Source organism: Merops nubicus, unplaced genomic scaffold (assembly GCF_000691845.1).
Source record: "Merops nubicus isolate BGI_N331 unplaced genomic scaffold, ASM69184v1 scaffold12858, whole genome shotgun sequence".
Classification (NCBI taxonomy): domain Eukaryota; kingdom Metazoa; phylum Chordata; class Aves; order Coraciiformes; family Meropidae; genus Merops; species Merops nubicus.
This window is the reverse complement of record NW_008626395.1, coordinates 32086-47981: the sequence shown is the minus strand read 5'-3', so window position 1 is coordinate 47981 and position 15896 is coordinate 32086. Positions and strand designations below refer to the sequence as shown.

The following is a 15896-nucleotide window of genomic DNA, read 5'->3' as shown; positions in this document are numbered from 1 at the left end:
CCTGCTTTTCTGAAGTCCTTGCAATTTATTATTGAAGAACCACCACAGGTTAATAGGCCTAGTTAAGTGGAAAAAAAAATCTTCATACTAAACTGAAAAAGGTGGTCAAAGAACTATTGAAAAATTCTGAAACAAGTAAAACAGTGGTTTGGATAAAACACAGTATCTCACAACACCACAAGATTTGTTGTCAATTAAAAACACAAGCTTCCTTCAACTTAGCCTTTAAATATACATTTATTTGGCCTAAATATTTTTCATTCTCAAGCTCCAGCTCAATGCCATATCAAGTGAAAATGCAGACACCAGCTTCCCTCAGACCCCAGTCCACTGGTCCCTGTGGTTTGGCTAGCCAGCCTTCCAACAGCAAGCCAAGGATTTGAGTCTAAGGAGGCCAGAACTGGCGTATGAAAAATCACAACAAAACAGGCTTTTTTCCTCAGCATTTCCCCTCCCAACTCCCGCTGCCCTACCTGGGAATTGGATATCAATGAACACCCAGATGAATCCAGAAGACTGGCTGATGACCTCTGCCCAACTCTTTTTTTAGTAATGACTTAATGTACAAAGTCACATGGTCAAGCTCCCCATAATGAGCTCTTAATAACCCTAATGCTCGTCTTCCAGCAGGAAGACTGATCATATTCACTGGGACTCAGAACAGGAGTTGAGTTGGGAATGCTGCATTCTGATCAGAGGTATCTCATGCTGTGGCATTCCATAGCACACCAAAGCATTTGTAATCCAAAAGTGATACATTTTCTGGCTAACCAGAGAACTGTATTTCTAATTTTGTGTTAACTAGTCCCTGTTTGTAGCAGAAAATATCTGCAGCAATTCAATAAAAAAAACTTCAAGTCAGTTCCAGGAGTCCAACCACAGGTCTGTCGCCCACTGATGCCCATGCTAAGGAGAATACATTCCTCTCAGCAGAAGGTATGTTCAAAATAACACTTATCTTGCTCTGCTCTACTTAGGTCAAACTTTCTACTTTGCATTAGTAGCTGAAGAGACTAAACAATTAAACAGGTAACAGCAGCGTGAGGAGTCTTATCAAGACATGGTCCAAAAGACTGATTGTATCATTTCAACTGAAGCATTTATTTTAGGTTCTTCTAAATTATTTCTAAAATGTCCTACTCCAGAACTCTCTCTCTGTAGCCTATTCCTTTAGGACATGAAATCAAACCATAATCAACCAAAGTTAAGATGGTCTTTAAGGCACCGTTTGCAACACATACAGAAAAAAGGACATGTGAAACAATCTGTTACAATATACTAATAGAGCTGGGAAATTCTAATTGAATGGGAGGTTACAAGACAGGTGATCTCCCTTTTTCTTCTCCTCTTGCAGGGCTTCTCTCATTCCATTTGACCTCACGTTCCATTCCCAGAGGAATTACATCAACACTGGATCCCCAATGCCATGGTCTGGGTTGCAGGTGAAGGAGATGGTGATGGCATAGCGAGTGCCCCAGTGAACCTTCTCCACCCGATGAAGGTTCTCTGATCCAGAGGTGAAAAAGGAAACCCGGCCTGTAAAGAAAGTGTTGGATCAGTGACATGGAGTTTGCCACTCAGCTATCAGCTCTCTACACAGTCTTGCTGTTGTCTCAGTCCAATGCTCCCTGGCTACCCGAGACTCCACAGGTTAAAGACAAACTGTTATGAGCTTATGCTGCACTCTGACAGCTTTATGTACCGTTGAAAACATATGTTAACCCTTTGTACTAGAAAGCTGGAGACATAATTCCACCGTATCTCATAGTTTATAAAAGGCAGGAGGAAGCCAAGAACATCTAAAGCCAGTTCTTAGCAACTCTAATTACAAAAAGCAACTCTAGTGACTGTCAAAGTATATCAATTTCCTCCCTGCTCTCCTTCTAGTCAGGGTTCTAATTTTAGACCAAAGAAGGAGGAAGTACTACAAAGGTGGCAAAGTCTCCAGTGAAAACTGCTCAGCAGGTTTACAAGCAGCTGTGGCAGCTTATCAGCCTTGTACCAAGTATTTCCTATAGCTTCTTGTGCACAGTCTGATTGCTCACTGTTCAGCCAGGTTGGAGAGTTATGTGTATAGTCATATACTAATTAATTTTCTTTAGAAACAGCCACTCCAATACATTGTCTTGGAAATTTTTTATTTTTTTTTTTTTTTTTAATAGATGCAAGTACTTCTGTGCTTCAACCTGTCCAAACTTTGATCACCACCCTGCCTTGGGCTTCTCTAAGCCTTAGGTGGCACCAAGGTGAATGCAATTACTTTGATAATGACAGCAGAGGTATAATAGCATCCCACTTGATGAAACAGCAAAATGGAGCCCTCTGCACTTCCACATGATTAAACTGTTCTAAGAACATAAGTGTTTGATGTTTAGCAATTAACTCAGAACTGACAACTCTGTAGGACTGCTCAAGTTGTGTTAAGAAGGCAATAATACTCCTGTGTGCAGCTGGTTCATGTCAAGGGCACGGGTTTTCCCTACTTGGGCTCTTTTCCACTATTCAAATTAAAGTTTGTTAAAAAGCTTATCATAGGGAGCTCCTATTAAGCATCTAACTCTGCCTGGAACTCATTCAAACAGGCAAAATGAAAGAGATGCCTACTTAAAATGTGCACAGGAAACTATTCCAAGCATTACACAACCTCCACTGCACAAATGGGCACCAGGCACGTCACTGGTTTTCTTTTCTAAAAGTCACTGAAAGATCCAGAAGTTCCTTTGCTTGCACAATCCTGAGCAGCACACACAGGAGGTCTGACCAAAACTACACTGGCCTCATGGAGTTCAGTTTACTCACTAATCTGGAGTCTCTTTCAGCAGTCTGTGTCCATTGCCCATTCAGCTGCAGTTCACATTTAATCATTCATAGTTCATCGTTTTTCATAACTGCCATGCAGAAGTCATACCATACTCTTCTCTGCCTGTGGCTGCACATCAACAGTTGGTAAAGCTCTCCCTACATAAAGAATAGATTCATTTGTATGCACGGCTCATTTATACCTTGGTGTCCTGCTTTTCTGGATGAAAGACGAAACGAAAGCAATGTACTCACCCCTACCCCATGAGTGTTGCATGAACAGTGCTACCCTCAAGGATTTCATATAAAGCCCCTGTGTCATTAATTCCTGTCTTCTTTTAAATCTTATTTCAACATCATTCAAGTACTCTACTATCACTTCCTCACCTACTCACGCAAAGCTTTGCCTTAAGCTGATTTTCAAGCTTTTTTGTTTGATCTCTCAGTAGTAGTAATTCAGAGTTGGACAAGTTTCAGTGTGTTGTTTAAGCCAGTTAAATTGGATTAAACTGGATTATTTGGTGATGCAAGATGTCTTTTAATTTCTTTCTTTAATAAATATGTCTTCTTATATATAGTATCTTATAGCTCCTTGTGCATCTGGTCCCATGCCTGTCAACTGTGGTGTCTAAGTCACTAAGCAGTTTTCAAACATCTTTTTCCTCATTTGGGAAGAACTTCTAAAACTTACTTTCTTGGCAAAATTCTGAAGCAAAAGCACACTCTCTCCATAGTGCTCTATTTTTAATAGTACGTGTTTTCAAAAAGATGTCAAAGAATGTTAATTCCTATCCTATCTGACAAAGCCAAGGGGTATGTGTCAATATTATGCAAAGACTCCTAAGGAAAGACAGAAGTTGTACCTTTGCCTGATAGGATGACTTCTAAGACTTTCAAGCACACCAAGTCTGGATTCTTCATCACCTTGCTTCAATACACAGTATATGAAAACCACTTCAAAAACTAAATCACCACAAGCAAGCCAGTTCCTTAAGAAAGTGCAGAACTACTCCTAGGTTCTACCCTGTCCTAGCTATTTTTTGATTGATTTTAAGTTAAGGTTTTAAACCCTGAAGTTCCAAACTAGGAACCCTATTAACAAATCAGTAGGATCATATGCAGTATGGGTCTGGTTTTAGCTGTGAGATTGCACTCAAAGGATTTGAAGTGCACTTTTTAAAGCGTTACACACTGCTACAACTAATGCAGCTGTGATAGGATTTCTCTCATCATGGATAGCAAGGAAAACATGCACAGGGCAGTTCCACTAAGCTCTCCAGGGCTATGAAATATTCATAGGGTGAATGCTGAGCTTCAGAAGAGACTAGTGTTGTACTACAGATGCTAAAAGAATGGCTACGCAATGATTCATTGCTGATTAAAATATATATGTACTACTTACTGTTTCCTGATGAAACATTTTTGAGCAACAAAAGCTCAGGAGAGTGTGTAAAATTAAAATCCCATTTCCTTTGTCCTTTCACTATTTAACAACAGCCTCAAATAAGTCTTTTCATTTTCTTCTCCCTTCCTCTGACCTGCCTGTGCAGATCTTTCCAACATACTTTTATGCTCCACTAAAGAATTCTTGACTAATACCTCCTGGCATATAATTTCAGTTTGATTTATGAACACCTACTGTTCAACATGTAAGCTTTTTTGAGATCACAAGCTAATACTCCACACAATTTTATAGTGTATTACCTAACCAAAAAAGTGCTTAATCCCTGGTCCTTAAGGGATGAACTTTTAAGAGAGGAAGGAACAGTAACAGGATCATCTCCTGTTTTGAGGTCCATACTTCTAAGCTTTCAGAAAGAAGCCATCTGAGCTACTTTCTGAAGGATGAAGATTAGAATGGAGGTGTCCTGGGGTTAGAAGTCATGCCAGCAGAAAAAAAAAAAGTAGTATTTTTTCTCCACTGAGATAAATTTATAATCCAAAATAATATTTCATCCTGATTGTGAACATTTGACTCATTTTTTCCAGTCACAGCAAGATGCCAATGACTCCACTGCTGCTTTAGTTTCACAATGCTTTGACTAGCACCTCAACCTCAGGGAAGAGTTTTACATCCGTAAGTCAAAGAACCACGGGCTGCCCTCTCACACCTACTATCTACCATCTCCTCAGCCCCAGTTTCCACTCCATGAGAAGTCAGGCAGGCAGAGCATGCCTCAGCAGTTAGCACAGCACACCAGAGCATTCAGTACTTTTAACATTTGGACATACAGCTCCCATACTAAATAAAAATATGAGTATTTTGTAGACACTTCTGTCAATGATCTTTGCTCTTTTCTGCCCACAACACATAAAACTTCCTCATAGCTGTTTCCAGCTTGCTTCAAGATTTCCATCAGGCTGTCTAGTACTAGGGGAGTGAGCTGTACTCCAGCCTAGTTCCCACGAAGAGAGCAATAATGGACTGGAGGAAGTTCCTCCCACACAAAAGCATTTGTTCTCACCTTCCTTATTAGAAAAGCCGAACACCAAATGATTGGTAAGAGTTGTGGTAACCTTGAGACCTGCAGGAGCCTGTTCTACACAATTAGCTTGCTTGCATATCTCCACAGGAACAGAAATAATCAATCCTTGCCTATCTTTAATTGACAATACCTGTATCTATGCAGCAGGTATCTAATGAAGCCTGATTACAAACTTGTCCAAATTTACTAGACAGAGAAGTTACTTGCTATTACAAATAAAAATCACTGACTCAAGCACAAATAATCAATCCTTGCCTATCTTTAATTGACAATACCTGTATCTACAGCTTGTTTTCTCTCCCTTTGTATTTTCTCTGCTTTCCAGCATTAAGTGCTAGAAAGCGTTTCAAGATGGAGTTTAGTCCAATAAAAGCTTAGCTGATGAGTTTGTTCCTTGTAGACTGCAGGAAGTGTTGTGATGCAGTCACTCCCCCTTCTACTTCCCAGATTTGCTTCCAGCTCTACTTCTGTACTAAGATTAAGCAAGGGTTTCATCCACACATGGAGCTGCTTCACAGTCCCTACTTTCTGTGGCCCTTAAGCATCCACAGAAGTTTTAAAAACTTAGAGGAAGAAAAGGATAAATTGTATTGGGGATGAATAAACTACTGTCATGGAAAGCTCAGGTGCCAGCTCATTTAAATGCACCATCCTCCCACAGTGACTGATGAGAAGAAACTGCCAACAAGCTCAGCATCACAGCATCCATCAAAGCTGAGCCTGGTCTTCAGTGTCACTCACACAAGTCAAGCTCTTCAGCACTGTCAGCTGGAGAAGAGCTTGTGACATGAGAAACAAGAGAGGTCTTGCTCCTCTTCCAGGAAGCAAGACTTTCATCATATAAGAGGTAGCCACTTTTCTCCTGACTTTAAGAATCAATTTCTGCACTGATGCACAGGAATCATTATTTATGAAGATATTACAAGTGCCAGTCACAAGCTCCACTCCTATGCATTTTATGTGATCCTAATTTAGATGAAGCAACACTTATTTTCAGGAGTAATACTTAACAAGCACCAAAATCAACTGATACTTCACTATGCAGCAATTATGTCTCATTTAATTATTCAGCCACTAGAGGAATATACATATTAAATATGAGCTTTTGCTTTCCCTGTTTTTAATCACATCCATAATTACCCCTTAGCAATGAATTATTTTTAGATGCATTCAAAAAGTGTAGCCACAACAAGCAGGTGGGAAAGAATTATGCCCTCAGCTACGTATCGCAGTGAATACGTCAGTGTTCCCATACAGCTTGCTCTCAGAAGATTTTATCCCCATTGAATCTTACCATTCAGCTGCATTTCCACAAACAAGCTGCATACAATTTGCAACCTATTGTACTATGGGGCAATAGAGATTAGAGGAATATACAAAGGAAACAATTTTCAATGACACCTATGCCCTTGACACGTAACTGCAAAAGCATTTTATCTCTTACTTGTTTCCTTGTCTCTAAAATGAAGCCAGTACTGACCTATTCTAACAAGGTTATTGTGAAAATTAATTAGTAAAACCGGTGCAATACTTGGCAGTTAGCACACGTTCCATTTTACAAGCATTATTAAAAAAATAATCTGTTGTAATTCTGCCAAGAGAAAAAGTAGTAAGGCATGATGGATAAGTTATAACAAGACGTAGGGAATATACTGAAGGACTTGAAGTACTATACAAATGTTAATATACCACAATGCTTGCAAGAAAAAATACTGCAAGATTATGTCTCTGTTATAATAAAGTCATTGCACAACTTCATTTGAAAGAGACCTTGGGAGGTCATGTAGTCCAGTTCCCTTTCTCAAATCAAAGCCAACTTCTAAATTATATCTAACTTGTGAGGTCCATCAGGTTGCTCAGGGTCACACCATCAGCACATGTGAGCGCAGCACTTGGATCCTGACATTTCCCAGGCACACCAGTTTTGCTACTCCCATGTCTCCTGTGCTTGATCTTTGAACAGAGGGCACGGAGTAGATAACCTCAAAACGTCCCTTCCAACTCCAGTTATTCTGATCACACAGTGAACAGGGCATTCATATTAACACCAACTTGGGCAATCTTTGTTTGCAGCATGCCTGTTCTGCCACTGGATCCCAAGACCCTTCATGCTCCCATCCTTCACACAAGGCCACCCCTTCTGCCTTCTTGGCAGCATCATTCTGGCCCTTGTAGCTTTATTCACTGCCAAATTTCCCTGTGAACTCATTGGGCCATGAGAACATCAAGGAGAACCCGTAAGTTGTGTTTGACAGTGTCAAACAGCACTCAGTCACACAAGCAAGGGAATAACTGTCTCCTTGCTCTCCTCCTTGGTCTGCTTAAACTATGGCTGACACCAGGGAAGGGCAGGGGCTACCCCTGCCTGGTGCCAGGACAGGGCAGGGATGGGGAATGGAAGATGGCTTCTCACCTCCATCCACTGTCCACACAGCTGGCTGAGGGCCCTAGAAAGACTGAGCTGCTGCTCAGAGGAAGTGAGGCAACTCATCTGCCTGATTAGAAGGAAGCAGGAACAGTTTATTTGGCACTATAGATCTATTCGATATCTTTCATCTTGTGCCATGACAGCTTTGGTTATCTGCTTAACATTTATCAACTCTAAATGTTACTTAAGAAGGAAAAAACATCTCTCATCTGCTGAATGACATCAGGACAGAAGCACCGACAGGGGAACTGCACAAGCACAATTTTGTTCTCATCCTTGTCATCTGCTTAGGACTAACTGCCAATTCATTCTCATGTACTATCCAAAAAAAATCACCATATCATTATGCAAATAAACTGATAATATTTTCTAAAATGGCACATTAAAGCATTTAACAGATATACTTACTCAATTGCTTATAAATAAATGTTGAATGGAGAGAGCTTTAAGGAAGTGCTTACCTAAATCCCACACAAGTAACATGGAATAACAGCACCTGTGAGTGCCCTGGACTGGGATGAAGAAAGGGGACAACCTTCTTTAAACATTTTCACTACATACACGCCAAGCACAGAAACATAAAGAAGCCTATGGCCAAAAAAAAAAAAAAAAAAAAAAAACCACAAACACCCATACCAGTCTGCAGCAGGTATCTAATGAAGCCTGATTACAAACTTGTCCAAATTTACTAGACAGAGAAGTTACTTGCTATTACAAATAAAAATCACTGACTCAAGCAGCAAACTCTCCCCACAGCCAGCTTGTAATTTGTAGAACTATTGATAATTTTAGGAGTACGTGTTTCTATTTTAATTTCAGAAGCATCTGGGCTAAAAACTCCCCAATTACAGTTTTTAAAGAAAATAAGTGAATGTAATTATTTCCTACTGAAAGTACATGAGCATTTTTAGATTTCAACAGAGTTCCTGCCAGCTTCTCTCCCATCAGCACAGTTGGTTGCTCCACACAACAGGAGTTCCTCCTCTGTACATTATGCCTGAAGGTGTAACAGCCTATTGAAGTATTTAAAGTGAAAACTGCCAAACTGTGCTCTCTGCAAATCACAGTTAGGTCTCACCAAGGCCTTTTGCTTCCTTTTCTTCTCTCCACAGCCAAGAGAAGGTCAGGGATACCACCTCTGCTCTACCTTCCTGTTGTCCCATTCAGGACTCACCCTCATGCAACCAGTACTGCCAAGTCCTCATCCAAGCAGTACTGCCAAGTACCCTGTTCTCCTATCTCAGAGCACTCTGGGCAGCTACAGGAGGTTTCCAAATTGGACTTTTATAAGGCATCTCACAAAGGGAAGCCTCTTAGAACAAAGTGTTGCAATTTCTATCACATGAAATACCTCTAGACCATCTAGTTCACTTTGCCCAACCTTGTTAAACGTGACATGTTTAAGTAAAGCTGTGGTCAAATCATACGGATACCTGAGCTTTAGGTTTCAGACCTCTGACAAGAGAAGGAATTCACCCTTATATTCAGTAAATCACTAAAGCAGAAACACAAGGGTAACTTCTGCTGCTCTTTTCTTATTCAAAAAATGGCCCTTAAACAAAGACTTCATGATAGCACCTAGGGTGTGTGACATGAGCACCCATAAAGCTTAGGAACCAAGAACTGAAACATCACTACTGAGCTGCACACTGTACCACAGCTGAACCTGCAGCTGATATGGTATTTTGCTTTACTTTATCTGTTACATTACTTAAATTTCAGCAAGTAACTGGTTGAAGCTGATTTTCCTCTGCTCTCCCTCTGCATACCTTCAGCTTTGCTGTGTATTTGCCTAGCAGAATCAAATCAAATTTGTGAAATACCAGCTTGTATGTGCATTACTTAAACCAAAGTCCTGTGCAGCAAGCAATGCAAAGCACAGGAGTTGCAGCTTCATTTGCTCACTTCCAATTCCCTTATATCAAGGAAAAAAAGAGAGGCCACTTCTCACTATTGACAGCACTTTGGAGTACTCTGCAGAACACTGCAAAACAAGACTTGTGTTTAGCCCGCCTGCCACCCCAACACTATTCAGTCCTTTCAGTGCTCCAGCTAGTGTAAAGGGACCATTACTGTCCTCACTAACAGATGCCCCCAACAAGAGAGTCTATTTTATATGACTGAAGTAATTCATATAGGCACCATGTTAAGTGCAGGTCTGATCTGCACCTCCTATGTGCCTATTGCTTTATGAGTCAAGTTCAAATATTATTTCATTTAATCCTGTCATAAATGTAACATCAAGTACCACTGGAAAACAAAACCAGAGTCTGGAAGACAGCTACCCTTCCATGTATAACAAAAAAGCAAAAGACAAGTCTTCCAACTTCCACAAAGAAATGAGGAACAATTGAGATATTTTCTATGTATTTGTCGCACTTGCAACAGATTCTCCTTTCTGCTACCACTTACCTCTGCAATCATCTTACTGGTCCCTGGTGCAAGTTGTGATTAGTCTGTAAATCAGTCAATACTGCTGTCCTACACCCATGAACTTGGCATGGCCGGTTCTTACTGCAGCTGCTAACACAGCTCCCTTTCTTCTTCTCTAGGACTGAAAGCTATTCTGTGGAGTTTATTTTAAAAGCAGTTGTTACTGACTTAACATCAGGATGTGCTCTGGTTTTACTGATTGAAGCAAAACTAAGACTAGGAATGCCAGTAGATTATCAGCACCTAGATTAAATCTGGATCCACTATTCACAGTACAAGAGGGATTACTAAATACATGCTTTAAGCACAGTTTTCACACCTTGTATAATGCTGTTGTGAGACTTCTGAATCTGGAAACCTTACTTTTCATGCCATTGCACTTTCTGTCACTATGCTGCATTCCCTCAGCCTTTAGTAGCCAATTCCTCCAAACTGATTTCTTGAAAGAGCAACAAAGTGGTGGGAATTTGTCATATTTTAACTTGCAATACTGCACTTATTCTCATGATTACAGGATTTGAGGGTCACAGGATAGCCAACCACTGCAATAAAGCTACACTCATCTCTGTAAATGTACACACTGACACCCTGAAGCCCATTCCTACACTATCTGAAAGCTACACATGCATTCTTAAATGTATGCTATTCCTTACCTGAGCAGAAAAATTAACGGCTCAGGCTTTGAGCATACAATTTTTTCCCCATTCTAAATGAAGAATACTCCAACTTTGTGAGTTCTCAAATAGCTCATACCTTCATCTCAAATATTTTTACACTTTCAGAAACACACACTTCTCTGACAGCTGTGAAAATATGCTAAGTTTGATATTCAAGGAAGAGTCGCATTTCACTCTCCAATGCACAGAATTCATTTTGCACCAGGGATTATTTTCTTCTCCAAACACACAGAAGGGATTGTGACCTTTCTTTCTACCTTTACATAATAAACAACTTGTATGAAGAACAAACTCTTTTATGAGTAGAAAATTAGTGCAAAGTTTACCTTAAAACCAAGAAATGTACACATAAGTAAGAAACAGAACTGGTACAGCTATTTCATTCCAGCTGCAGGGTTTCATCTACACTTTACCATGAAGTCTGTGACCTGTCTAATACTGCCAGTATCCACATTTACACCAGAGTCTCCAAAATGATGACGTTTTATGTGGTTTACATTGATATTTTAGTAGCAGTAGAAAGTATACCAACTGATCTTTTAAAAAGGAATGTCTTGATGTCTGCCATTTATTCCTAATCCCCCTGTATCTACTAAAGATCACTAAAACAGGTCTCAGACCAGCAAAGGAAAGTTAATGTTGAAGGGTCCATAGGTTTCATTTTGAAGGGTCTCATTTTAACTGTTGGTCTGTTTAATATCTCTTGAACAGAGCTACCCCTGATGTGAAGGATGAAAACAAAATGCTAATGCTTTGATTTTGACAACAGAATTAACATAGCTGTTTAAAAGCAACAGATAAAAACAACAGATACTACTTCAGAACTGTTTCTTGGTCCAAAAAAACATTTCCCTTTCCAAGCAGGACTTCGCCTGGCACCAAGAGCTCTCTTACTCATGGCACAGTGAGTTTCTTGCAGCAGACAAGAGGTCCTGACTTAAGTCAAAAGACACATATATACTTCTGAAGCCCATCAGAGCACATGAAAGATGTGTTCCTTAATGTCACATTGGGTTATGAATTAGCCAAAGGTCAGTACATGTGAAATAGCAGCACAGTGGTGACTTGCTCATGTCCCTAGAAAAAAAATCTCAAGATTCTCTAGGTTAAGAAGTTGTAATCCCTTCTTAAATCTTGAGGTGTTTGTTAATAATTTAACTGGGTAATGTTATAAACTCCATTACAAATATATTGAGATTTTTTTCACTGAAATACGTGAGAATCAGTACTCAGATTTCTTATACAATCAAGTAGTACTTAGAGAAGTGGTAAGTGTTTTAAAATTAGGCTCCACTTCTAACAAAGTTTTTCTCCTGTCTGGCAAAGATTGATCCTTAAACTTTAAGTGCTGCAAAAATATTTGAAGTAGTGGGTCTTGCCTGGACTGCACTCCAAAACACAGGAAATCCCAATGCCTTATTTTTAATTTTGTTTGTTTCCAATTACTGCTTTTGTGCCTTGCACAAGTAACAATGCTTTCTGTTCCTTCTGTAAAGCCTGACACTAACAAATTACTGCTCCCAGCAAAAGGAATGAGCTCCTTTTGGCACAAAGTACCAGGCTCCCAAAATACAGACCAACTTGGAGACAACAAGAAGTGCCAGGTTTTAGAACTGAAATGGCGTTAGCAATACAGAGAAAGTAAATTAGCTGTCAAACACCAAAACCAAACCAGATGACAGACATCTCTAAAAAAGCCTGAATCTCCTAAATGAGAAGCAGAAAAGCATCAAGCACATAGTTTTAAAAGTTGGGTTGGAGTGACAATAGAAGCACAAGGATCAAAGGAAGCACAAAACAAAAGCTAGAAGAGCCACAAAGAGGGAAGGAGAGGAAAACAATACTGCAAAGGAACACTCTGAACATGAAAAATACATCAGCTTGTACCAGCAACAGAAAACACCCTGGGGTCATTCTCTCCTTTGCATTCTCACAAGCCTTATTTTATTGGCAAGAGAAAACTTAAGTGCAGTTGCCTTCACACTGTGCTTCACCTCTAAAGCTATTCTCCTATGTTCACAGGATGTTAAGTATGTATTTAGATTGCACCATAGCTAGGAACACTATCACTAGACCTCTGACTACTCTATTTAGACAGAGGACTGTGTTTAGCAAGGTGTTGCTAGCAATGAAATTAATTTTCTGTTCTGTACATGTAATGTAGCACATTTGATGTTTAAAAAAAAGGCCATTCCTGACAAACTTAACATTGTTTTGTTTTAAAAGGTGTTTTACCACTTCTGTGGCACAAGTACTGTCAGTACAACAGCCTGTGAAAGGGAACCAGGTGCTGGTAAAAACAAAATTAACACTCTGTACTTCATCTGCTCCCCCTTTCTCCCTCAAAATGACAAGGAGCAAACACCTTGCAGCAGAGCCTGAAAATTAACTGGATGGGGCTGAATGGAAGCAATTTCACAGTCACAGACTTTGTGACGTTAAGTCAGGGACACGTTGCATACAGCAACCTGAGCACCCTGGTACTGTGCAAGGAGATAGCTATCCTCCCAGCCACCTAGAATTCAACTGATTTCTACAGCTATAAAAACATGTTAATCTTCAAAGTGCAGCTGAAAATGAAACTGTTTAATGTGTTCCCTGTCAAAAAACTGGTGGGCAGCATTTTGCAAAAGATACTTGCAGTTTAGCATTCATTTCCAACCACAAAAGCCAAAAGAATCAGACATACAATTCTTGACACTAAACCCAGAATACAGAAAATCTCAGAGTTTATCTAAACCAGTATTACTGCTGGTGAGTGCAAAACAAAACCACTCATCCCCATTTGCAGGCAGCAACAGAAGTCAGTTGTTCTGTTGAGGTAATGCTCATCAGCAGTTACTGAGGCTGTCTTGAAATAAGTAAATTTCCATCTTTTCTCTCTTAAAAAAAAAGACAGCACAGCAGAAATATAAAGTTATCCTTGACTTTTTTTCCCCTGCCAAAGTGTGCCTGGTGTTGCATTATAAAAGGTTACACTGCTATAAGCTCAACACTCCCCTGCCAGACAGATTGATTTGAGGCTGAGCTCTTTCTACCCAGGCACCTCACCCCAAAGAAATTCTAGATCCAATTAGTAGGAAACTCTTAAGCCAGCCTTGAAGGAAAGGCTTTTTCTTAGGTCTAACTGACAGCCATCAGAAAGTTCATCCCTGTCAGAACTACTGAAAGGAAGTACAGATTTACAACCAAGTTACCACAGTTCAACATGTTCCTGCAGGTTAACAGTACTGTGGTAAATCATCATCACACCCAGCTCACTGCAATTAAAGGGTATTAAGTCCCACCTTGAACAGCAAAGGAATTTCAGGACAGTCTAAAATAAACTGCTTTATTCTGGATTTAATTACACAATTATTTTTGCTCTTGATGCAGCTCTCCTAACTGGATTGCTGTTCAGATCCCTACAGCTTTCAAAAAAGTCACTTTGTGTGGGTTTACTTAAGATATTTCAAAGTGTGGCCACATTTTAACCTTTACTTTTGATGTTATCAGTCTGCAGACAAGATGCTACACTACCCTACAGTTACTGCTGACAAATTCCCACTATATCCACCAGCCCACTCAGTTCACAAATAGCACAGTGTAGCTTGCCTCAGTGCAGGCAAACCAAGACTCTTACCTGCTCGGGGCTCTATGGTCTTGTTGGAACCTTCATCCATAAAGACAAACCGTCCACCACCAAAGTCTTCAGTGTAGTCAGAGAGGTAGAGCAGCGAAGTGTAGTCAAAAGAGCCGTAAGTTACCTAGGAGTAAGACAACATTACCAAAAAAACATTAAATTCTTCTCTCATCTCTGCAGATCACAAATAATTAAACAGATGGATCTGATGGGTTTTTCTAATTCTTTAATTTCCACATATTTAATAGAGGTCTCTGAAAGCTAAGAACATTCTCTTCTAGAAATTGTGTTTATTAGTCTATTCTGTTTAAGCACACGCTATGTAAAAGACCAGCATTATGTTTATTATTTCTATTATTACAGTTTCCATAATTAGTCCTCTTAATGATTTCTATCACTGTAAGTCTACTAAAGAGCTACAAAAAAAACAATTAGATGTTACATCTCTGCATCTTATCAAAACTACAGAAGAGCTCGGATCTTATTTGTTATATTTCAAAATAAAATTTCACCATAAGGTTAATGAGACCCAAGAACAGCCTTTGGCTAATGAATTTGACCCATTATCAAACCACACTTATAGGTTTCTGGAAACCTCACCTTTTACTCTTTCACCAGCTACCATGGAGCTTCGTTGTAACAGTGAATGAGACCTTCCAAGTAAAAACACATTTGTTGCAGAAACTTCTACTCTTTTCCATACAGGTTTTGTTTAAAAACCTTCAAATGTGACTTTCAGAGCCTCTGCTGCTTAACCTAAAGACCAAACATCCCATTTTTAAAGTTTAACATGGTGATTTTTCCTTTTTTTTTAAACTATTATTTTTACTCAATATGTACACCGGAGGAGAATTAATACTACATATTAAAGGTCAAAGTTAAGCTATCTAAGAACTGAGTGTAGCCAATTCTGGAAAGATTTCTTTTTCATATCTGCATGTCACCAACAGTTAAAAATGTTTAAAGTCAGTGGCTGTATTCTCCAATTTCTTTACAGAATATCACAACTCAAGTCCTGCATTACACTGTCAAACAGTGACATGTGCAGCACAATAGTAATATATAGGAACAAAGCATTTGCAGTGTTTTGACTGACCTGGTGACCGTTAGAGGTAGGCGCTACTTCCAAACTTACACGTTTTCCAAATATTTTCAGTTTTCTTTGAAGTTACATTCATAAGTGCCAGTTAAATTTTGGCTCAACACCAGTTGTACATCTTATTCTGTACAGGCAATGATTAAAGAGAACACAGCAGCAGATGGAATAGGAAGACATTTTCATCCTTTCTCTGTTTATTATTTTGACCATAAGGGCTTAAAGGAAAAAAGCCAAATCTGTGATATGCTGCACTGCACAGTCCAAATCACAAGAACACGAGAAATGTTTTAGTCATCCCCTTCTCTCCATATTTACCCAAACCTTAGTGGCAATACAAAGCAATAAATGGGAA

At 39.5% G+C, this 15896-nt stretch overlaps 1 protein-coding gene across 1 annotated transcript in view; it reads right to left on the bottom strand.

Annotated features, from left to right (window-relative positions):
• Positions 1–1403: 1403 nt before the first annotated feature.
• Positions 1404–15896, bottom strand: part of OGFOD3 (2-oxoglutarate and iron-dependent oxygenase domain containing 3) — a gene marked incomplete at both ends in the record, with an annotated part of 46575 nt that continues 32082 nt past the window's right edge. The window contains 2 exons of the mRNA XM_008945984.1: positions 1404–1536; positions 14446–14569. Of these exons, the coding sequence (XP_008944232.1) occupies positions 1404–1536; positions 14446–14569 (257 nt within the window). The remainder of the gene's footprint in view (positions 1537–14445; positions 14570–15896) is intronic.